General features: G+C 42.3%; 1 protein-coding gene across 2 annotated transcripts in view; it reads left to right on the forward strand.

Annotated features, from left to right (window-relative positions):
- Positions 1-545: 545 nt before the first annotated feature.
- The window catches only part of TET1 (tet methylcytosine dioxygenase 1), a 59,553-nt gene continuing 41,545 nt past the window's right edge, over positions 546-18,553 (forward strand). For both annotated transcript variants that reach the window (XM_086616213.1, XM_086616212.1), the window contains exons 1-2: positions 546-2,477; positions 9,623-9,673. In XM_086616213.1, the coding sequence (XP_086472339.1) occupies positions 546-2,477; positions 9,623-9,673 (1,983 nt within the window). The remainder of the gene's footprint in view (positions 2,478-9,622; positions 9,674-18,553) is intronic.

The raw sequence follows: 18,553 nt of genomic DNA on the forward strand, positions 1-18,553 counted from the left end.
CTCAGCTTTGTTCTTTTTTTTTCCTGAGCATCTTTACAGTGATAGATAGTTGGACATGAAGCTATGGATGTAAACTTTACCTGCTCTTACTCAAGGGAATGGGTTGTTAATGAACCGCTAATAAGGTTGAGAAAATTCCAGCTTCTTAGAACTGACATAAAACAGTAAATATACGATGTCGCCTGGTCAGTTGAGCTCTGTTTGCTTCTTCATTTGTGTTACAGGCGTTTAGACAAGCTTTCCATTTCGCAATATACTAATATTTTCAAAGCTTTTGTGTTAGTTGAGCATAACATCCAATACTAGTATTTCTAATTCTACCTGTGTATTTTTAAATATTAAAAAACGGTTAGTTTAGTATATGTGCACCCTTCATTAATTAGAATTATACTAATGCTGTTTTCTGTCTTTTTCTGTTTCAGAGTTAATGCTGTATCACCACAGAGAGCAGCAATGGGAGTATGCAGTTTTCTATTGAAAAGTTCTCTCAAGAGCTCATGATTCTTTTCCATCTCTCCTCTTAACATTTCTGCTACTCCGCAGACATGGCTCACCACGCAAGGCCTTCCAGATTAGTCAAAAAAGAAGAGTTAGGCAAAAGGAAAACTAACCAGGGCAAAAAGAAATCTAGTCAAGTGAGAAAGAAAACCACAAAGACTTCCACAAAAGCTATTAGTTCTGGAAAAAGCAAAAAGCCAGCGCAAGAAAAAGATGTTAAGAAAAAACAGCAAGAAAAGAAACCAATCATGAGCTCTTCAGGTAGACTTCTCAGGAGCAGTATAACCAGAACCTTGTCTGGAGCATCTTGGGTGAGTTTGGAGAAAGCTGACAATATCCTCTTTCATAACCAGGATTCTTTCAACATCAATGGCTTTACAATGTCTCTCCGTAACCGATCATTCTCCCGTAGATTGTCCCAAACTCCAACAATTGCAAAACCCAGGAAAGTTGCAGCACAAAAAAGGCTAGAAGCAAAGGAAAAACATGAACAAGAAGCCCTGGCAGTAGTAGAAGAAAAAAACATTGAAGCAGGTGAAAAAGTTTTGAAACAAGATTTAGCACAAAATGAGTTAGCTCCTCTGCCCATAGAAGATACTCCATGTAGTGTAGGTGAAGAGCCTGCTACCACATGTGTTGGTCAGGACAAAGAGGTAGAAGTTCCTGAAACAAATGACTCCGTTCCAAGCAGTCGGGTAGCTGATGGTGATACAGAAGCGTCAGAGGTGAAATGCAAGCATGAAGACCTGCCCTGTGAGCAGACACCCAGCAATTTTGTTACGGCTAATTTGGCTGAAGCGTTCGTGGAAGAAGCTGCGCTTGTGCTTCCATCTTCTCCTTCTGCCTCCATAATCACCTCTGAATCAAACTCGAAGGTGTGTGCGGAGACTCCCTTCGATCTGGTGCCTAACAGTAAAGAACCTGACTCCGGTTCTGTCAATACCTCACACCTCAGCTCAGCAGTACCGTTAGAAGAGTTGGTCCCGCTTGCCAAATCCCACATCAAAGCAGAGTCGGACCTGGTGCTACCTAGTGAAGAACAAGACTCGAATTCTGCACCTATAGTTACCTCTGAGTTGAACTCACACGAACATTTATTAGAAGATGCAAGCTCACTTGCAGAGTCCTGCTTGAAGGCAGGCTGGGATTTAGAGTCTGAGAATAAAGACATTGGCTCAAATTCCAGCTCTGCAGCTGCCGCTGAATCAAATTTGCTTTTACATTTTGAAGGTGCAAGCTCACTTGCAGAATCCCACATGAAACTGGTTGTGGATTTTGTGCCTGTTCACAAAGAACTTGACTCAAATTTGGATTTGAGCTGTACAAGAGAGAATTCAGAATCTGACTCAAAAACCGTATTTGCAGTATGTGAACCAGTTTCCGATACCTCTTTAAACAATATTGAAGTGGAGGACATTGAACAGCTTGTTAAATGTATCAATGCAGAGACATTAATTTTGAATTCAAGTTATGTCCCCACTTTATCTCCAGATTTAGAAGAAAGCACAGTTGATAAAATCTCTGGTGAAAGCTGTGGACAGTTCTCTGAAGGTTTTGTTTCAGAGTTGCCTTCAAGCATGGAAATCTCTGCTCTTGCCTCAGAAAAAGCCATAAATGCAGATTTGCCAGCTGACTCAAGACTGCAGCATAATGATTATTCATCACAGCTGGGAAGTGTCGGAGTAAGCTTGAATTTGGTTCAGGACAACGTGAGCGACAGCACTGAAGCAGTTGAGGCCTCAGGGCCATCCTCTCTTAAAAATCCAGCTGGTGATTACCCTGTTCCTTATTCATCTCTGCTCCCTATGCTAGAGAAGAAGAAACGAAGGCGTTGTGGAGTCTGTGAGCCTTGTCTGCGGAAAACAAATTGTGAAGAATGCAGCTGTTGCAGGAAACGCAAAACTAGTCACCGGATATGTAAAAAGAGAAAATGTGAAGAACTGAAAAAGCCACCACCGCCAATCATGCTACCTTTCGAGGTAAGCCAAAGAAGTTGCAAATTAAGTCACTCTTTTGAGGCTTGAGCATACATCTTAAAATTCTGCAAAAGGAAATGTTGGTCACTGTACAGCTTCAGAGAGCTTAGGGTTACTGTTGGAGCTAACAGGTTGTATAGTAACTTTCTCTTGTCATCTATAGAGCTGTAGATTGTAGTGATCTGGAGGTATTCTTGTTCCTGCTGTGTAAATGCAAAAAATCAGAGGTAAGTATGGCTTTAACTCTGTGTTCCAGAGGCCAAAACAATGAATTAATCGAGGCATGAAGAGGTGAGAAAGATTGAAGTGCAAAATGTGAGGAGGGGGGAGAATGAGTGTAGTCTTAAGAGACTGTGAATTATTAGGGACAGTGTATTTCAAAATACTTCAGGCTAAAAAGCAAAGGAAGGGAGGTTGTTTGCTCTTCAGTTGAAGTAATTTGCTTGTGATGACAGATTTGGTGGAAATAAAATTATAAACTTCAGGACCAAATAGCTGCGTTTTCCCCTTTCTCATCTCTCTGCCTTTCTAATTGTCTGTTTTTCTGTTTCTCTCATTTCACTTCTCCTGCCTGTCTCCCTTTGTCTTTTACCACATCCTCCACACATACTTTCTTTCTCTGTGTTTCTTACTCATTTTTCTGATCCATCAGCCTTTTGTAACCCAGGTCATTACTTTTGGAACAAAGAGGAGGGGAAAAGACAGTCTGTATGCCCCTGTGATAACAGCACTGACCTTCTGAGAGATTTCAGTTCACGATGAGGCTTTAAATCAGGTAAGTAGGGAGTTGAACATAGATTTCCCACATCCCAACTGAACTCCCTGGCCTCTGAGTTGCAGCGTTAGCCTCTGTGCCACCATGTCCTGCTGGAAGTGTTGTGCTTCGTGTGATCCAGTAGTATCTGAGCCACGGAGGGGGAGACGCTGTCTCAGTAGTTAAGTCACTGGGACATTTGCCTTGGGATGTGGGAAACTCAGGTTCAAGTCTCTGCACCAGCGTGTACTCTGAGTGGATAAGTTCAAGCTGGGGAGAGTGCACCCGCAAAACCTTTCTTGACAGCAGTTTCATTAAAAGAGCATGTTCTTACAGTAGGTAGAAATTCCTGTCAGCTTCAGAAATCTCAGGAGACTTCCCGAGCTCACGGCTCTGTCCTGTGCTACCCAGGATTAGAAAAGTCCTGTAGCAGTGAGGGGATATGATATATTCCCCTTTGTGGGGGAAGTATATTTTAAATTATAATGTTTAGGGAAGTAGGTTTAAACAGCTTGGCTCAGAGTTCATTCAAAAACCTCCTTGTGTCTCAACTGCTCCTAAATGCTCTTCCAAAAAAAAAAGTGAGGTGAGGGGCAGCAATAAGATGATTTAAGATATATATATATATTAAAACAGTGGAGGTGATAGAGACTAGTCCTGACTTCTTACAGCAAAAGAGTGGTGACATAATGTCCTTTTGTGTGTGTAGCCAGTGAGATTGAGGAAGTTTATGGGAGAGAATTGGTGGAGCAGAGGTAGGAAGTGATCTGAAAGCCATGTTTTAGAAAGGGTTTAGACAGGGTCAGTGAAAGGAAGCACTCCAGCTTTTCTGTCCACCTTTGTTTTCCAGGCTAAACTTACTTTTGTTGTTGCTCAGGCTGACCTTCTCCTTGCAGATTAGCTTTGCCCCTTCACCTTTGTCCTCTCTGGGTGCTCCTTTTGCTTTCTTCATGAGAGATTCCTTGTACTTATTCTTTTCTTTGTCAGCTTTTTTTTTGGTGTGCTTTTATTTTATTAAATAGTTGCATTTCGTACAATGCATTTAGAGTTGCACCAGAGGCCTCCTTCGTTTCTCGTTAAATTTCATATGAAGTTTCAGAGTGCTGCATGGCGGAAAGGAAGTATTCCTGTCATACAAGAACACGTCAGGTATTTTCTTATAAAACTGTATTTGAATGAAACCCGGTGCCTTTTTCAGATACTCCAAGAAGCAAGCCTTGCCTCATCTGTAATCTCTAGAAACCCTACTCTTGAGAAAATGAGAGAGGCAAGTATTTCTGTGATGTAGATATGTTACAAGAGCTCTTTAAAGATGTTGAGATACAGGAGGAGGTGTTGGGGGATGGGAAACACTGTATAGCTCTGTTCAGCTGCTATCCTTTAGATAAGATTGTAGCGCTCTGGAAGGGAGTTCCATTGTGTTTCCCCAAACTTGGTAGGACTGGGACTGCAACAGCTGGGACTTCTGTGACAGTAATGTGTTTCAAATAGAAGGCAGCTGGGGAAAACCCAAAACTGTAGGTCTCTGTCCATGGTATAGAAAGTGAACATAATAATTAAGAGAAATGAGGTTGGCTTCAGTGCGTTCCTTGTTCGGAAGAGTCATGCATCTCTCTCTCGTGTTGGTGGAATGTAAGTGGTTTTTGGAGGTGATTCACTGGGAGGAGGGTATGGGGGATAGACATGCTGTACATGAGTGTAGTTTTAAACGGAATTACCTCTTCTTGTTCTAACTAAACAATGCAAAAGTCACAATGAAATCAATGGGAAGTCTGTACGTTAAGTAGCTGTAGGATACCCAGTGCAGGGATTGGGCATCCATGTGTGCTGTTTAAAAAAGTGTTGATTTTCCTGAGGAACTTATGTGGATTTGCAGCTGTAGGGTGTAAGGCCTGGCTGGTCGAAGCTCTGAATGTAGGCTGAAGTGCGTATTCCAACACACATGTCCATGCGTGCACAAGCATTCAACCCTCGGAGAGTATCGGTTGCACGTTTGGAGCTGGTATTAGTTACCTGACTGTTACTTTCATTAATTCACACATAATCCAGATAAAGATTTGAAAACTATATTGAACTCGAAAAATGTCACTTAAAAATAACATCCGCATAAACCTTCAGTGATACTTTACCTTGTTGGATGTAATGGGTTTTGCAGGGACATGAAGCCGTGACAGTCTGGATAAAGCATTGTGGGCTCTGGTTCACAGCCCCTGCGCGTAGCAATGTTGTTATACATAATGCCTCACTTCCTGAGGGATCCACGCCGTGGCTGCTTGGGTAGGAGTTGGTAAAGAAAAAATTCTGAAATATGCAGGGGAAAAATTTTTTTGCTTACTGATTATTTTTTTTTTTTTGGTGGAAGGGCAGCCTGATAAATAAAAAGTGTAAGCAAGCTTTGAAAAGAAGGGGCAAAAGGCTTTATATTGGGTTACTGTCCTGTTCGGAATGAATAACGTGGGAATGCTTCACAGTGAAAAAAGGGTTTGACAAGTTTACATACACGCGAGTGTGATGCTTGCATGTTTTTGACTTGTCTTTTCCAACACTGATATTTTCTGAAATAGCATAGGAGTTACTAAAGGCTATTTCACAGCTTTTTTCTACCAAAAAGCGCGTTTCATTTCCAGAAGTGGTCTGCTTTGCTGCAATTGCACTGTCACACGTGTCGAGGCTGTGTGAATGTGTTGCCCTGTGGGACGAGGATTTCGTAGGCTTGAAAACCAGCATGTAGATAGGGAAGGTCTGTTGTTTATTTTATTTTCTCCTTGGAAAAAGGATTCCCATTTTGCACAGGCAGGTGTTGCAGAGGTAGCAGCACACGCTCGTGATGAAAACGCTGCCTTCTGGGTGCTTGCAGTCATCGGTCGAGCGGACTGCGGTGCACAGTGGTTGTACTCGGTGGTGTGGTGGGCTCTGCCTGGGTGAGCGGGCTTGTCTCAGATCTGGCTCCATGCTGGCCAGTGCTTTCCTGGGCATAGCTGTCGCCCAGCCCTGGCCCAGAAAGGTGCCAAGCTGCGCCCCTCCAGTTACCGGGGTGAGCTTGCAGGGTTTCATCACATGCCACTGGAGCTCCTCTTGCCCAAAAGGCCGTAAACGTACTGGGCTACTGTAGAGCTGCTGTGAAACCAGCAGCTGCAGGGAGCCCTCATCTCCAAGGGCTTGCCAAGGTGCCTACGTTCTAGGGTCCTGCCTGGCAGGGAGCCCTCTTGGGCTGAAGGCATCTGCCGAGGACAAATTTTAGTTTGTGTTAGGCAAGGGACCGCTCATGGTTGAGCGGGCCCTGGAGTCTACAAGCTGGAAAAAATCAGGTCACTGACTGTAAGGTCACTGGGTTGACCAAGGTGTCTCGAGATGTCTTATTTAATACCTGTAATTTGAGTAGCATGGAAATATTAAATAACAATAAGGGCCTGCTCACTTGCGGGTTTTTAACATGCTGCCGAAAACCCAGACATATTTAAAAAGGATGCTGCAATTAGAGTTGGTTGGGAACTTTCCAGTAAGCCATTTCTTGAATGGAAAATGCTGATTTAACAGAAAGCTTCCACAGCTACTATCTGTCTCGATGTTACTATTTTTGGGAGAAAGTTTCTCAAGGTTCCAAATGAAATTTCTGCTTAAAACTTAGAAAGGGGGAGAGAATTATCAGAGCTGCTCGGTGGTTAGGGTGTTTTGAGACCAGGGGCTTGAACTTTGGTCTCCCACGTCCCATCTGTCTCCTCTTGAATTTTTAAAAGGTTTGCTCTGCTTTTGGAACACAACCAAATGTTGAAATCTCAAAAAAAAAAAAAACAAACACAAAAACCAAAAAGCAGAATGGAATTCTTATTTTCTAGCCAGACCCAGTTATAATCAAGAAATTTAGACTTTATGGTATTTATTTTACAGTAGGCTCCAGAAATACTTATGCCAGTTAAATTTTAAAATGAGCATGTGTAAACACTCCTCTTGACTGTGATACTTGAGAGTTATGCAGGGGGATTGCCCATGGGCCAGAGGGGTTTGGTGACGTGTGTGGCAAGGATGAGCAAAGCTGTGTACAGTCTGCGCGGTGGATGCAGGGCAGAGAGTTGGAGTCCTGCAGTTTGCTCTTATTTTACACACGCGTTCTCTGTGGGTGTGTGAAATAATTCTAGCTCACACTTGTTTGCTGTTCTCTCTGATCCTGGGTGTGGACTATAATGTGGCCTAAATTACAGGGAAATGGATTCATTTGGAGCCTATTTAATTTCAGAGGGTGCATTTAAAAAGTGGCCTCTTCACTGCTCCTAATTTTCCGTGGCAGTTCTTACAGCTTTTACGGAGAAATTTTTGTTTGAAGAAATTCCTTTCCTTCCTGGTGTATGAGGACCCATCCTAACAGGAGGGGAGGCTGCCCAAGTGCTGTCCAGCACATGCAACAACTCGGGGACTGAATCAGCATATGGGGTCTTAGGTTTCTAAGCAAACAAAATAAATACTTTTTTTTAAAATATTTTTTTTCTAGACATCTTAAGTAGCCAGATCTGTGAGGAAGAATTACATCACCAACTGTATGTGCCTTTCCTGGTTGTATTACGCTTAAAGACCTTTGCAGACTTGTGGTATTTTAGGAAAACATGCCAAAAAAAAAAAGTACTTTTATTTCACCTGATCCTAAAACCTATTTAATTGATACTGTGGTGCAACAAATGAGGAGCTTAAATACAAGGTAGCATCAGACAACAAAAATGAGCATCAGCTTTCTCTTGCTTGCTTGATAGACTGCAGAATGAGTTGTGGGGCCACATCTGAGCATTTGCACTACTTAACTGACTTGCACCAATAACGGGACAGGAGTTACACTTGTAATTTAGCAGTAGATAAAGAAAATAGTTTTGAATTGTGATCTGTGGCTGCTGAAAGGATGTTCTTGCTGTTTTTTCATGTGTAGTGCATAAACCTATGGCCAACTTTCTGGTGTAGATGTCAATTGCAAATGGTTTCAGTAGGGGCTTTGGTGACTGGTGGTGTGTTAGATACATCGTTACTCGTTTGTTGTGCGGGGTTAGTAAGTCTGTGTGGTACGTGGGGGCTTGGGGTGAAGGTACAGCTGTGGCCCCGCCATCCTTCCATCGGGATGAGTATTTTGAGCAGGTGGAGATGTGGGAATATTGCGTTTCATGTTTACGTGGCGGCCTGTTCCCATTGTAATTTTGCAGCGGATACTTTGTTAGGACTGCAGGAAGTGATGAAGATGGATAACCTGCAGCGGGGCGGTGTGGGTTGCACACAGCAGGGCCTGCCGGCTTTTGGGTCTGGTGGGTGCTGGGCTCCTGCTCCCAGGTGGAGTTTTTGGAGGGGGCTGGTGCCATGCAGCAGCTGGTTCCCTTGGCTTGGGGCAGCGTGTGAAGGCAGGTGCACAGCAAGAAAGGTGCAGCCTCCTCCAGTTGAGCGTCGATTTCCACGCTTTCCAGGATGAGCCGGAATGTGAGGGGAAACGGTTCCAGCAGAGCCCGCAGGGTGCTCAGCCCCGTGCGTGCTCCGTGGCTGCTGCTCTTGCCCCACGACGCGGGGGCAGAGGTGGGGGCACCCTGTTGCTTGCACCACGCGGGGCGTCGGGCCCTGTCCAGTGCCCACCTGCGCGTGCACACGCGCAGGCCGGTGCGCGCACGCGTGCATCTCTGCGTGTGCGTGCGTGTGCACGGGCCCGTGTCCTCGCCTGACCCCGCGTGCAGCAGCCCTTGCAGAGCTGAAAGACCCCGGGAGGGTGCTGCCCCCCCCCCCCCGCCCCCCCAATTCCAGGCCGCCCGGGCCGTGCGCGCGCCTGTGCGCGCGGCGGGGCCGGCTCCGCATCCGCCCGCGCGGCGGGTCCGTGCCGCCTCTTGCGGGCGGCCGCTGCGGCGCCCGCACAGGAGACCCTTTGTTTGGGCAGGGCCGGCGCGAGCGCGGGGGGGAGGCCGCGGGGGGCGCTGCGGGCCGCGGCCGCCCGATTGGCTGGGGCGGGCCCGCGGCGCCTCGCGCCGGCGGCGTGCTCGCCGCGCGGGCGCGCAGAGGCGGGCGGGGGTGGGGGGGAGCGGGGCGCGGCGCGGCGCGCGCCGGCGAGGCGCACGAGGCTCGCGCCCGCGACGCCGCCTGGAGGAGGGCGCCGCTGCGGCAGGAAGCAAGATGGCCGCCTCGTGGGCGCCGCTGTGAGGAATGCGGGGCACCAGCGAGGCCGGCTGCAGGGGGGCGGCGGGGCCTCTCCCCTCGGCCGTCTCCGGCGGCGCCGTGTGTCGGGGTGGCGGCGGAGGGGCCGCGTAGAGCCGCCGTCAGCCCTCTCAAGTGCCGCATGTAAAGCATTCCGGGTATCTAAGAAATATTGCAGTTCGATAATAAAATCGGAGGTGTCTGCCTTTGTGACCACAACTTATTCTGCAATTTGATGTTTTTTTAGGTCCTAACTGAAAACAAAAGGCCTCAGAGGAGGAAGCAAAGAGTTTTAAAGGTAACCGATGATTGCTTTAATATTTACCCCCTCCCATTTTTAAGCGGCATTTTCTTGTCATATAGATTAGGAAACCAAAGGGTTAATTTCTGGGAAGCGGCGCTTTCCAGCTATTCAGGAGATTAGCTAATTTTAAAAGCACAGAACGTGTTCTTTTTCGCCTCTTTTTCTCCAGCATGTTGTATACATATTTGAATCTTTCTGCACACATCTGCAGACCGAAAAGTTTGCTTTTCATTGCATTGTAGATTCACTTTAATTTCCTCTATTCCTAGTTTAATACTTCCAAAGGTAACAGTTGGATGTCGGTGGGGTATTTAGTATACAGATTTTATGGCATCTGAAATTCAGCACAGGAAGTCAATGTTAAAATGCAAACCAAAATAACAAAAGTGGAAATTTTATGCGTACATTACCGCAGTTTTGATTTCCTTTTTTCTTTAAACTTCAGAACACCTCAAGTGAAACTGAAAATTCAGTAAACTTACAGCAGCCTTCAGTTTCACGTGGTCACACGTTTCTTCCAGATTTTTAAGATGGCTATCTTTCATAGTAACAAAAGATTGGTGTTTCAAATGGAAGTGGTTTAGTTTTTATAACAAAATACAGGCTTACTACATGCATGGCTAACGTTTTTTTTAAAAAGTAACAGGTACCACATTGATAGTGTGTCTTTCTGTTAGTCTTTAGAGTGTTTTTAATAGAAATAAGTCACTAATTCTGTTGTTTGAAACTAACACGTTGGAGGATGGATGGTGTAAGTAAGATGGATGGTACATGCGAGATGAAGCTAAGGAAAATGAGAAAAAAATAATGTTGTTAAACTTACTTTGTAGAACTTTTCTCTTACACCAGCTAAATGTAATATAAGATAGTTTAGTGTTGCTTCAGTAAATGAAAATTTCAGAAGTTACTTGACATAGTGGAATTGATAAATGCTGAACGTGTGTTGTGTAATTTTATTTGAAAGCATCCCATTTTCTTATCAGTTTTGTCTTCACTGTTAGAGAAACTTGTTTTAAGAAGTTGTAATTTTGTAAGACAAAGCAAAGTTAGAATTGAAGATTAAGCAAGGAGCAAATAACCTTATTTGACTTGCAAGTATGTCCAGCCTCAAGGGTGCCTGTCTTTTCAGGTGGGAGTAGTTGTGCAAACCTCCTCCCTGTGTGCTAACAGTGATTGTGATTGTACACCTCTAGCAAGTGCTTTTTTCTTTCACTAAATAAATTTATCCATTAGAAATGAGCATTTTTTTATTGTCATGGATATGCTTTTAATTATTCATTTTAATTACTGCTGCTCTTGTGATGTAGCACATAGGTGTAGTTAAGACTTTAATGTTTGTTCATTCTATGTTTTGTGCACTTAAGTCGGTAGTAGTGTGCGAAATAAGAGCTGTCTGTAACTGAGTCATTCAGCTTTGTAATGTGTAATTGGATGACACCTGTTCTGTCAAAGTGTAAAAATCTTTTTTTTGGTGATAGATGGGTATGTTGCATGGGTCTACAGTAGGCGGTTGTAGTGGGTCTTCAGATTTTTCTCTTTGAGTTCATTTTACCACTGTTTCTGATTTAATGGCAGGGCAGGTTGCTATGTAGTATGATGCTGTTGTTCCTCTCCTTTCCAAAAAGCCTTCTGAAGAAGTTTTTTCCCTTGGCTCTTAAATGGAAAGACTTGCCTGTTTTCGTGTGTGCGTAGTCTCATATGTTAGTCATTGGATTTGTGTTTATTTCTGATTTGACTTTTCCTTTGCTGAATTGATTCCGCAGTGTTTCCTCTTTGGTTTTAGGCACCGTTCTTTTGTGTTTTGTAGTATTTGTCGTGTGGTGCTGAATTGTATTTCGTAAGAGTTTATTCACTTGCATGCGCCAAGTAAGGTATGGTACCCCTGAAGACATCTCATGAAACATCTAGGATGGGGTGGTTTTCCATTGTTTTTTGGAGGGGAGGAGGGAGGCTGGTCGTCTTAAGTTAGGTTTCATGTGTCTCAGCTGCAGTAAACTTAGAAAAAGCTACGTATTTTGCAGACTTCTTTACAAGGGCACTGTTAGAGATTTGACATTCTAGTATATGACTCTCTCTAACCTGGCTTCTGTTATTGGTGGGATTGCCGTGTAAGATGGTATTGTTGTATCTGCTGAATTATAACTTCAGCTTTTAATTTGATGATCGGTACTGTTCGAGAGCATCTGAGCAGTGACACTTTGAAAATTTTAATAGAATTTTTTTCCTTTGTGTTTTGCTTCAAATAGTATTGTAAACTTCCTTAAAGGAGGATTCGTAGGTCTCTCTTCCAATAACACATGGAGGTAATATTTCTCTCCTCCTTCTGAGTTTTATAGACGCACATTTATTTACTTGGAGGGCTAGTGCTCTTTCTAATTGTGCTTCTTGGGACCCACGTATTTATGAATTCTTCTGTACAGGGTGAAAATAAGCAATGCTTTCCTGTTGAAAACAGATTGGACAGATATGAACATTAAGATTAAAAGTTATGTACTGTTATACTGTAACTTTTGTTTACTACTTGTCATTTTCCACACTTGTGTTTTAGTGCTCCTATCTGGTTATTGTAGGAGGGAGTCATTTAGGAAATTCTTCTGTGCCATAAATACTGTATTAGGTTCTCCATGTTTATTTTGAAAGAACATCTGAAATATTCATCACTTCTAGCAAGCAAACGCTCATTGAAGAAAGAGTCTCTGTGAGCTCACAGTAATGGATACTAAGGAAGGAATATACTTGTGGTTTTTTCTTACTGTTTGTATTGTGTTTTTCCCAGTTAAGCAGACAATTCTTGAATTTTATTCCTGCTAATAGAAAGTCTATATAGAAGGGATTCATACTTAAAAATCCGTTTGCCTATATTTGAAAAGACATATTATACTCCCAGCTTCACTTACTGTAGTTTTCCTTTGAGCCACTTAGCAGTGTTCTCACTCAATTTGGGCAGTGTGATGCACTTCTTCTTAACAGTGGGGGAATGTTTGCAGTCATGTGCAAGTTCATTAACACAGAGCTCAGAAGAATGGGGCAGCTGAATAGAGCATGGTATTGTCAGGGAAGTCTACAGTTATCAGGTGTAGACAACAATGGCACCAGTAAGGAAACCTCCCACAGATCAAGATACAGCTGATGGAGGAGTACAGTCCATAGTCTTTCTACTAGATTCTGTGGAGCCAGGGCTACCATTTAGATTGCTGCAGATGTTTGCTGCATTGTTGGAGATTTTTTTTTAAAAAGAGAAAAAAAAAAAGGTAAGACTGTGGGAGACTCAGAATAATATACAGTGCTAAGTGAGTATTATAACTGCGTGCATTTTCTTTGTTCTCAGACTGATTCTGTTTGCCTGTTTACGCCTAAACACTGCAATAGTAATTGTGTGCGCTAGAAAAGTGCGAGCGATGCCTGCTAAACTCTGTAAATTCTGTTCAGTTTAAGCCAAGCCAAAAGCCAGAGATGACTCAGTATCCAGAGCTTTTGGGTTGTTTATAAACATCATACTGGAACCAGTGAAAGTTTCATTTCCATCAAAGCTACAAATACATACTTGAGTGTTCTCTTAATATTTCTTCTGCACATACACAAAGCGTAGTCTTTCTTATCAAAAACAACTTTAAAATATAAAGTTGGTTTGGTAGACGTGCTGGTGCCCTTTTTAGGATGCAATTCTAATTTTGCTGTTTAGAGAAATTAAAAATGTGCTTTTTTTGTCAAGCTCAAGTACGTGTTAACAAGAGCCAAGCAAAGTAACTGCTAACATTCATGATAATGCTTTGAGTGAGCATGGATTGCACTGATTTTGAACATGTATTCTGAATTATGGTGTATGTTTTTAGTGCTAAATATCTGTCAGAATATTTAACTGGAAGGAATTAAATTTTATTACTTTTTTTCCCCCCTTTAAAATAAAACATGAGCAAGTCAATGGATGCAATTGCACTGCAGTGGAATTTTACAGAGGAAGAAGACAGAATGGTGTAATACAAGTTGGAAAGGATGTTGTCCAAAAAATACTTACCTTATTCTTTGTGGTTTTTTAAAGGGACATTATCACCTTGGAATGTGTTCCTTCAGTAAATAACAATAAAAATTGCTTTGAGTACAGGTTGAAAATGTCTGCCTATTGCTTACATACCTTTTTGGTCCCTTTTTTAGATGGAGCTTACTTTTGGTATGTGAGTGGCCTACACAAATTACTTAACTTTTATTTAAAAAAATAAGATAAAGTAACTTAGCTGTTAAGTTAGTTTAAAAAAACTAGGTGTCATTTTTTGAAAAACATTCTTCTATTTTGACCTTTTTCAAGCTGGATGTGTCTGTCTAAATGGGATTATTTTTTTTTTTGCTCGTGATAGGCTCGTGCACATCAAGTGAGGTGCACAGGCATGATTATGGTTGTAATTTAGTAGCACAGTTCCACGTGCAGCTTTTCCAACACTTCCACATGAACGCACTCGTGAACATATGAAGGACTTCCATTATTTTGTTTGTACAGTACTGCTAAGACTACTCATGTATATAGATGTGTTTTGAATGGAGTCCTAACAAAGACGGCCTTTATAAATGGTCTGTAAGTTACTAATCTTACTCTAGTATCCTTAATTTTTGCAGCCAGTTCCTGGAGGAGTTGAAGCTTGTCCCTTGTGGACATTTTCCTGTGGTGGAGGATGAGCCTGGGAAGTGTTGAGTAAGGGCAGGCTGAACCTATTGATTGCAGTGGTTCTGGAGGGGTTTTGCACACTTGGAATCACTATTTATTTATAGATCTTGACTGTCACTGTGTGTTTTAGTGTAGTGCTGGGTCTTCCACTTTAGTGGATTTTAGAGGTGGAGCTTCTTATAAATGTAGAAAGTGTATTTATCAAGAATGTCTTAAAACGATCAGTAAAAGTAACATAGTTTGTGGTAAGGAGGGAAAATGTAGGCATGGAGATAAAGGTCAGATGTATAGGTATAGTGATACATGGTTTAGGTGTTTTTAATGAAGTAACAGCATTACAAAATAAACACTGGCTGTCTATTTCATGTGTGGTGTTTTATTTGTATTAGTATTGATTAGTATTCATATTCACTACTGAGTATTGAGCTTTGTTGAATACTTGTACTTGCTGTCGTAATGCCACTTGTAGGCATTGAAATTATTGAGATGGTTTTGCAAATTCCAGGAATCTTGTTGTCAGTGTTTGCTGTTTGTCCATACATTTATAGATAATAATATCTAGAAAATGTTTTGAAAATGAGCACTGCTGTTTTAGAAGCCCATACCGTATTGCTAAGCCAGTTTGTTTATTGCTTTTAGTAACTGGTGTGGGAGAAAATGAGTGAGAAACCCCAAACTTACTTGAGTGGCAAAAGGTTTTTGCTTCTGTGGTTTTTTTTTTGTTCTGCGGTGTTATACTAAGATTTTTATATTTAGTGTTACTGAGTATTAGTTTCTTCTTTTAGTCTTGTGGCCTTTCATCAGCTTTAAAACCGGGTTAGAATATACCCGTGATACAGATGTTTAAATTTGGAGAAGACACCTGTGTGACCTGTCAATGTGTATTTGGGGCCTTTTCTGATGTTTCAGGGTGAGAGGAAAATAGGATGTATGTGTGTGAGGGCTGGTTAGCATTGTTAACTTCACGGTGTTGTGTGTCCTTAGCAGATCGGGTCTGAGAGCAGATAGCAGCATGTAGCAACTTGTAAATAATGTAATTGGTTGTACAACAGATGGTTAGGCACTTAAATTGGGTTCTAAATCAAGGAGCTGAATACCTTCCTGGTTAGATTATAGGAACTGGAATGTTATGTTGTTACCTTAGCAGTTCAGATCTTTACTGAAGGAAAATTATTAACTTGTCTCAGTTTGGTTCACATACAGTAACGCCAGGCAAGATCATTGTGATCACTTGTTCTTGTCCTGAGAGGTTAAGACTGTATGAATTTATTTGGGTTAAGCATCATGTTTTAAAAAGACGTCAAATAATTTGAATTTGAAAATTCCCATGGATGAAAAAACATCAAAACACCTAACAATATGTTTACAAGTTTCTCTACTCTTTCTCTGTCTCACTGCAAAAATGTGCACCATAGTTCCAGTCCAGACTTCTCTGGCCTTAACTTAAAGTCATTGAGTCTTGTTATACTTTTGTCTGCTAGAACAAGGAGCCTTCTGTTATCAGCTTTCTTTTCCACATAGATTAGCTGCAGTTTGTGGCTTTTCAATTTTCTTTTTCTTTAGTAAATTGCAGAGAGTGAGTAGAGAATGAACTTAAGGCTTTCACTTCAAGATGTTTCAGTCCTTTGTCACTCCCGTGGTCCTCCAAACCCTGTCCAGCATATCAATGCCTTGCTTGAATTGGGTGTGCCAGAACTGAACGCTTTATTCCACTAGCAGGTGCAAAAGTGCCAAGTACAGTGTAGAAAGTAACCTGTCTTTTCCTAATTCTTTTTCTAATTATATTGTTACTTATGCACCCAGGAATCTCACTAACCATTTTGGCCATAAAGTTGCAACAGAAGTTTCTATGGTTATTGTGCAGTTGATTATTGACCATGTTATTGTGCTCCTTAAAGGCGCTGCTTTCTGGCAGAGAAACCTGCATTTTGTGTATCTAGTCCCATAGATACACAACTTCACCTTTAGCTCGGTTGAAACGTGTGCGTGCATGTGGCTTGCCCGCTTATTTAGGGAGTATCGTGTCTGATCTTTTTTAATTATTTGCTGTTTTTCTGTCGGTATTGATGTCACTGTTCTTTCAGATTGTTGCTAAAAACGCTATTTATAGCTGTGATCTGTTCTCCAAAGACCCTGTTACGAACACTGATGATTCCCCATCTACAGTTAAGGGCCAGGCAGTACCTTCTTAATGCTGGGGTGATGGTTTCATAAATGAGTAGACCACAAGAGACATTAGCTAGGATGGATAGATTTAAAGACTGAATTTCTTTCATGTCTGCATTTGAGTTAAAGCATGTTGGAAGAAGATTGTATTAGGGAATCCGTATTGCTGCTGATGGTATAATTTTTCTTATGTGGCTTAATTGAATGCTATATTGTCCAGAGCTGCCAGTATCTCTTTGAGTGCTCAGTTTCAATGTTGAAGACAAATAATTGAGTAATTCAAAACACCAGTAAAAAACAAACCCAAAAACCACCCATTAAGATGCTTGTTTGTGTTTGCGTCTGTGGTAGAAAAAAGTACTGTAATGTTTGTTGTTTTTTTCTTTCTTAACTTTCTTAACATCCACTTCTTGGGTGCCTGTGTAGGAGAATGGGGTGTCCTTCACTCCATATTTTTTCTTGCTCCTGTTTATAGCTTTCACAACCTAGAGTGCAGGGTTGATGGAAACAATAATTGGAGTTTGTGACTGAAAGCACCTACTTCCAAGTAGAAATCCAATAAATACGCTTCTCTGGGGGTCGCCATTTGAAGCCTTGAGAGCCAGAATTAGTATCCTGTAGTTTTTGATTTTGTTAGTAAGTTCATCCTTCCGGGTCTGATACTATAGATCTGCCTTGTAAGTGATCTCACTGAAGTTGTTAAACAAGATGGGCAGGAATACTGCAGTAATGGTGTAGGAGAGAAAATTAAGAGAACAAAGATGTAAAGACTTTAAGGCCATAACGTACTAGTTCCTTGTGGAAAGACAAGATAAGGAGCTATTCTGGTGGGAAGGCTGCCTGGTGTTTGAAGAACTTAACAAAGAGGATATAAACATAGATCAAATGGAGATGAAACTGAGAAGGAGAGAGCTAAGCTGTAGCTTGGAGAGTGTTCTTTGCTGTTGTGGCTACAGATACGAAAAAAATACACTGTCAACTAGAGCAGACTTTCTAGCTGTTGTAAGATGCACTGTGAAATGGTACCTGCTGTGGTACTTAAGTTGGTGGCTTTGTGTGGATTTGATACTTGGAGGCAGAGGAGTTGGGAGTGAAGGAAATCTCTCCAGGAAAGCCTGGACGTCCTGAGCACATGTCCTGGATTGGATCGGTTTCTCCAAATTTGCGGAACCTCTTGTTCCCCTGAGTTTCCATATAGATAAGCTTCGCTGCTAAAATTTGCCTGCATAATTTTGCTAAGAGTAGAGGTTTTTTGCTTTGATTGCAATAGCTTCTACAATGCAGAATTATTACCTGTCCTGTCTCTCAGTGCCATCTGTGAACGTTGTTCTCTTGAGGAACAAAACGCCTTGTGCATGCAGGCTGTGTTACAGTAGTGAAGGGCCCCACTCTGTTTCTCTGCATAAAGACCTACAGAAAATGTGCCTTACCTGACCCGCTGTAGAAGGCAGTATACTGAGAGTGTTTCATGTCGTGGTTGTTACGCAAGTGTGATGGAAATTGCTTTATACCTCTGGTGAGGTTCATGGGAACATGCACCAGCTTACAGCTTGACCCCTCCTCAGCTGTTCTCTTCTCTCTGCTAGCAGCCTGCTCAGAAACCCTGCTCAGGCTGCAGCCTTGGGCAGCAACTTACAGCACGTTGCTGTTATCTGTGTTACTGTAGTCAAATGTGGAGTAGTGTGGTCCTAAACAGAATTTTATCCTGAAATTGTAACTGCATTTATTTTGGAATGAAAAAACACTTGGCTGTGCTTAGAAGGACCTGTACTTTCCACAGCATCCCCTCCTTGTCTCTGTTCTGACCAGTGCATGGTTTTCTACAGAGCACTCAGCACAAGCATCTGTTTCTCCACACCTGTGCTCTTTGTCTCCCTATCCCCTGTCCTCTCCATGTCTTATCTCCATAACTGTATGCTGGTCCTGTACAGTGCAGGTCCTGGATTCCACCGAATTTCTCCATGTCCTGGGGAGCAGATGCTAGAGAGTAGGAGTAAATTGCTGCTGGTCAGCTGGCTGGTGCTTTCTTATCTCTTGGTGAAGCAGTGACA

Source organism: Tauraco erythrolophus, chromosome 9 (genome assembly GCF_009769465.1).
Source record: "Tauraco erythrolophus isolate bTauEry1 chromosome 9, bTauEry1.pri, whole genome shotgun sequence".
NCBI lineage: Eukaryota > Metazoa > Chordata > Aves > Musophagiformes > Musophagidae > Tauraco > Tauraco erythrolophus.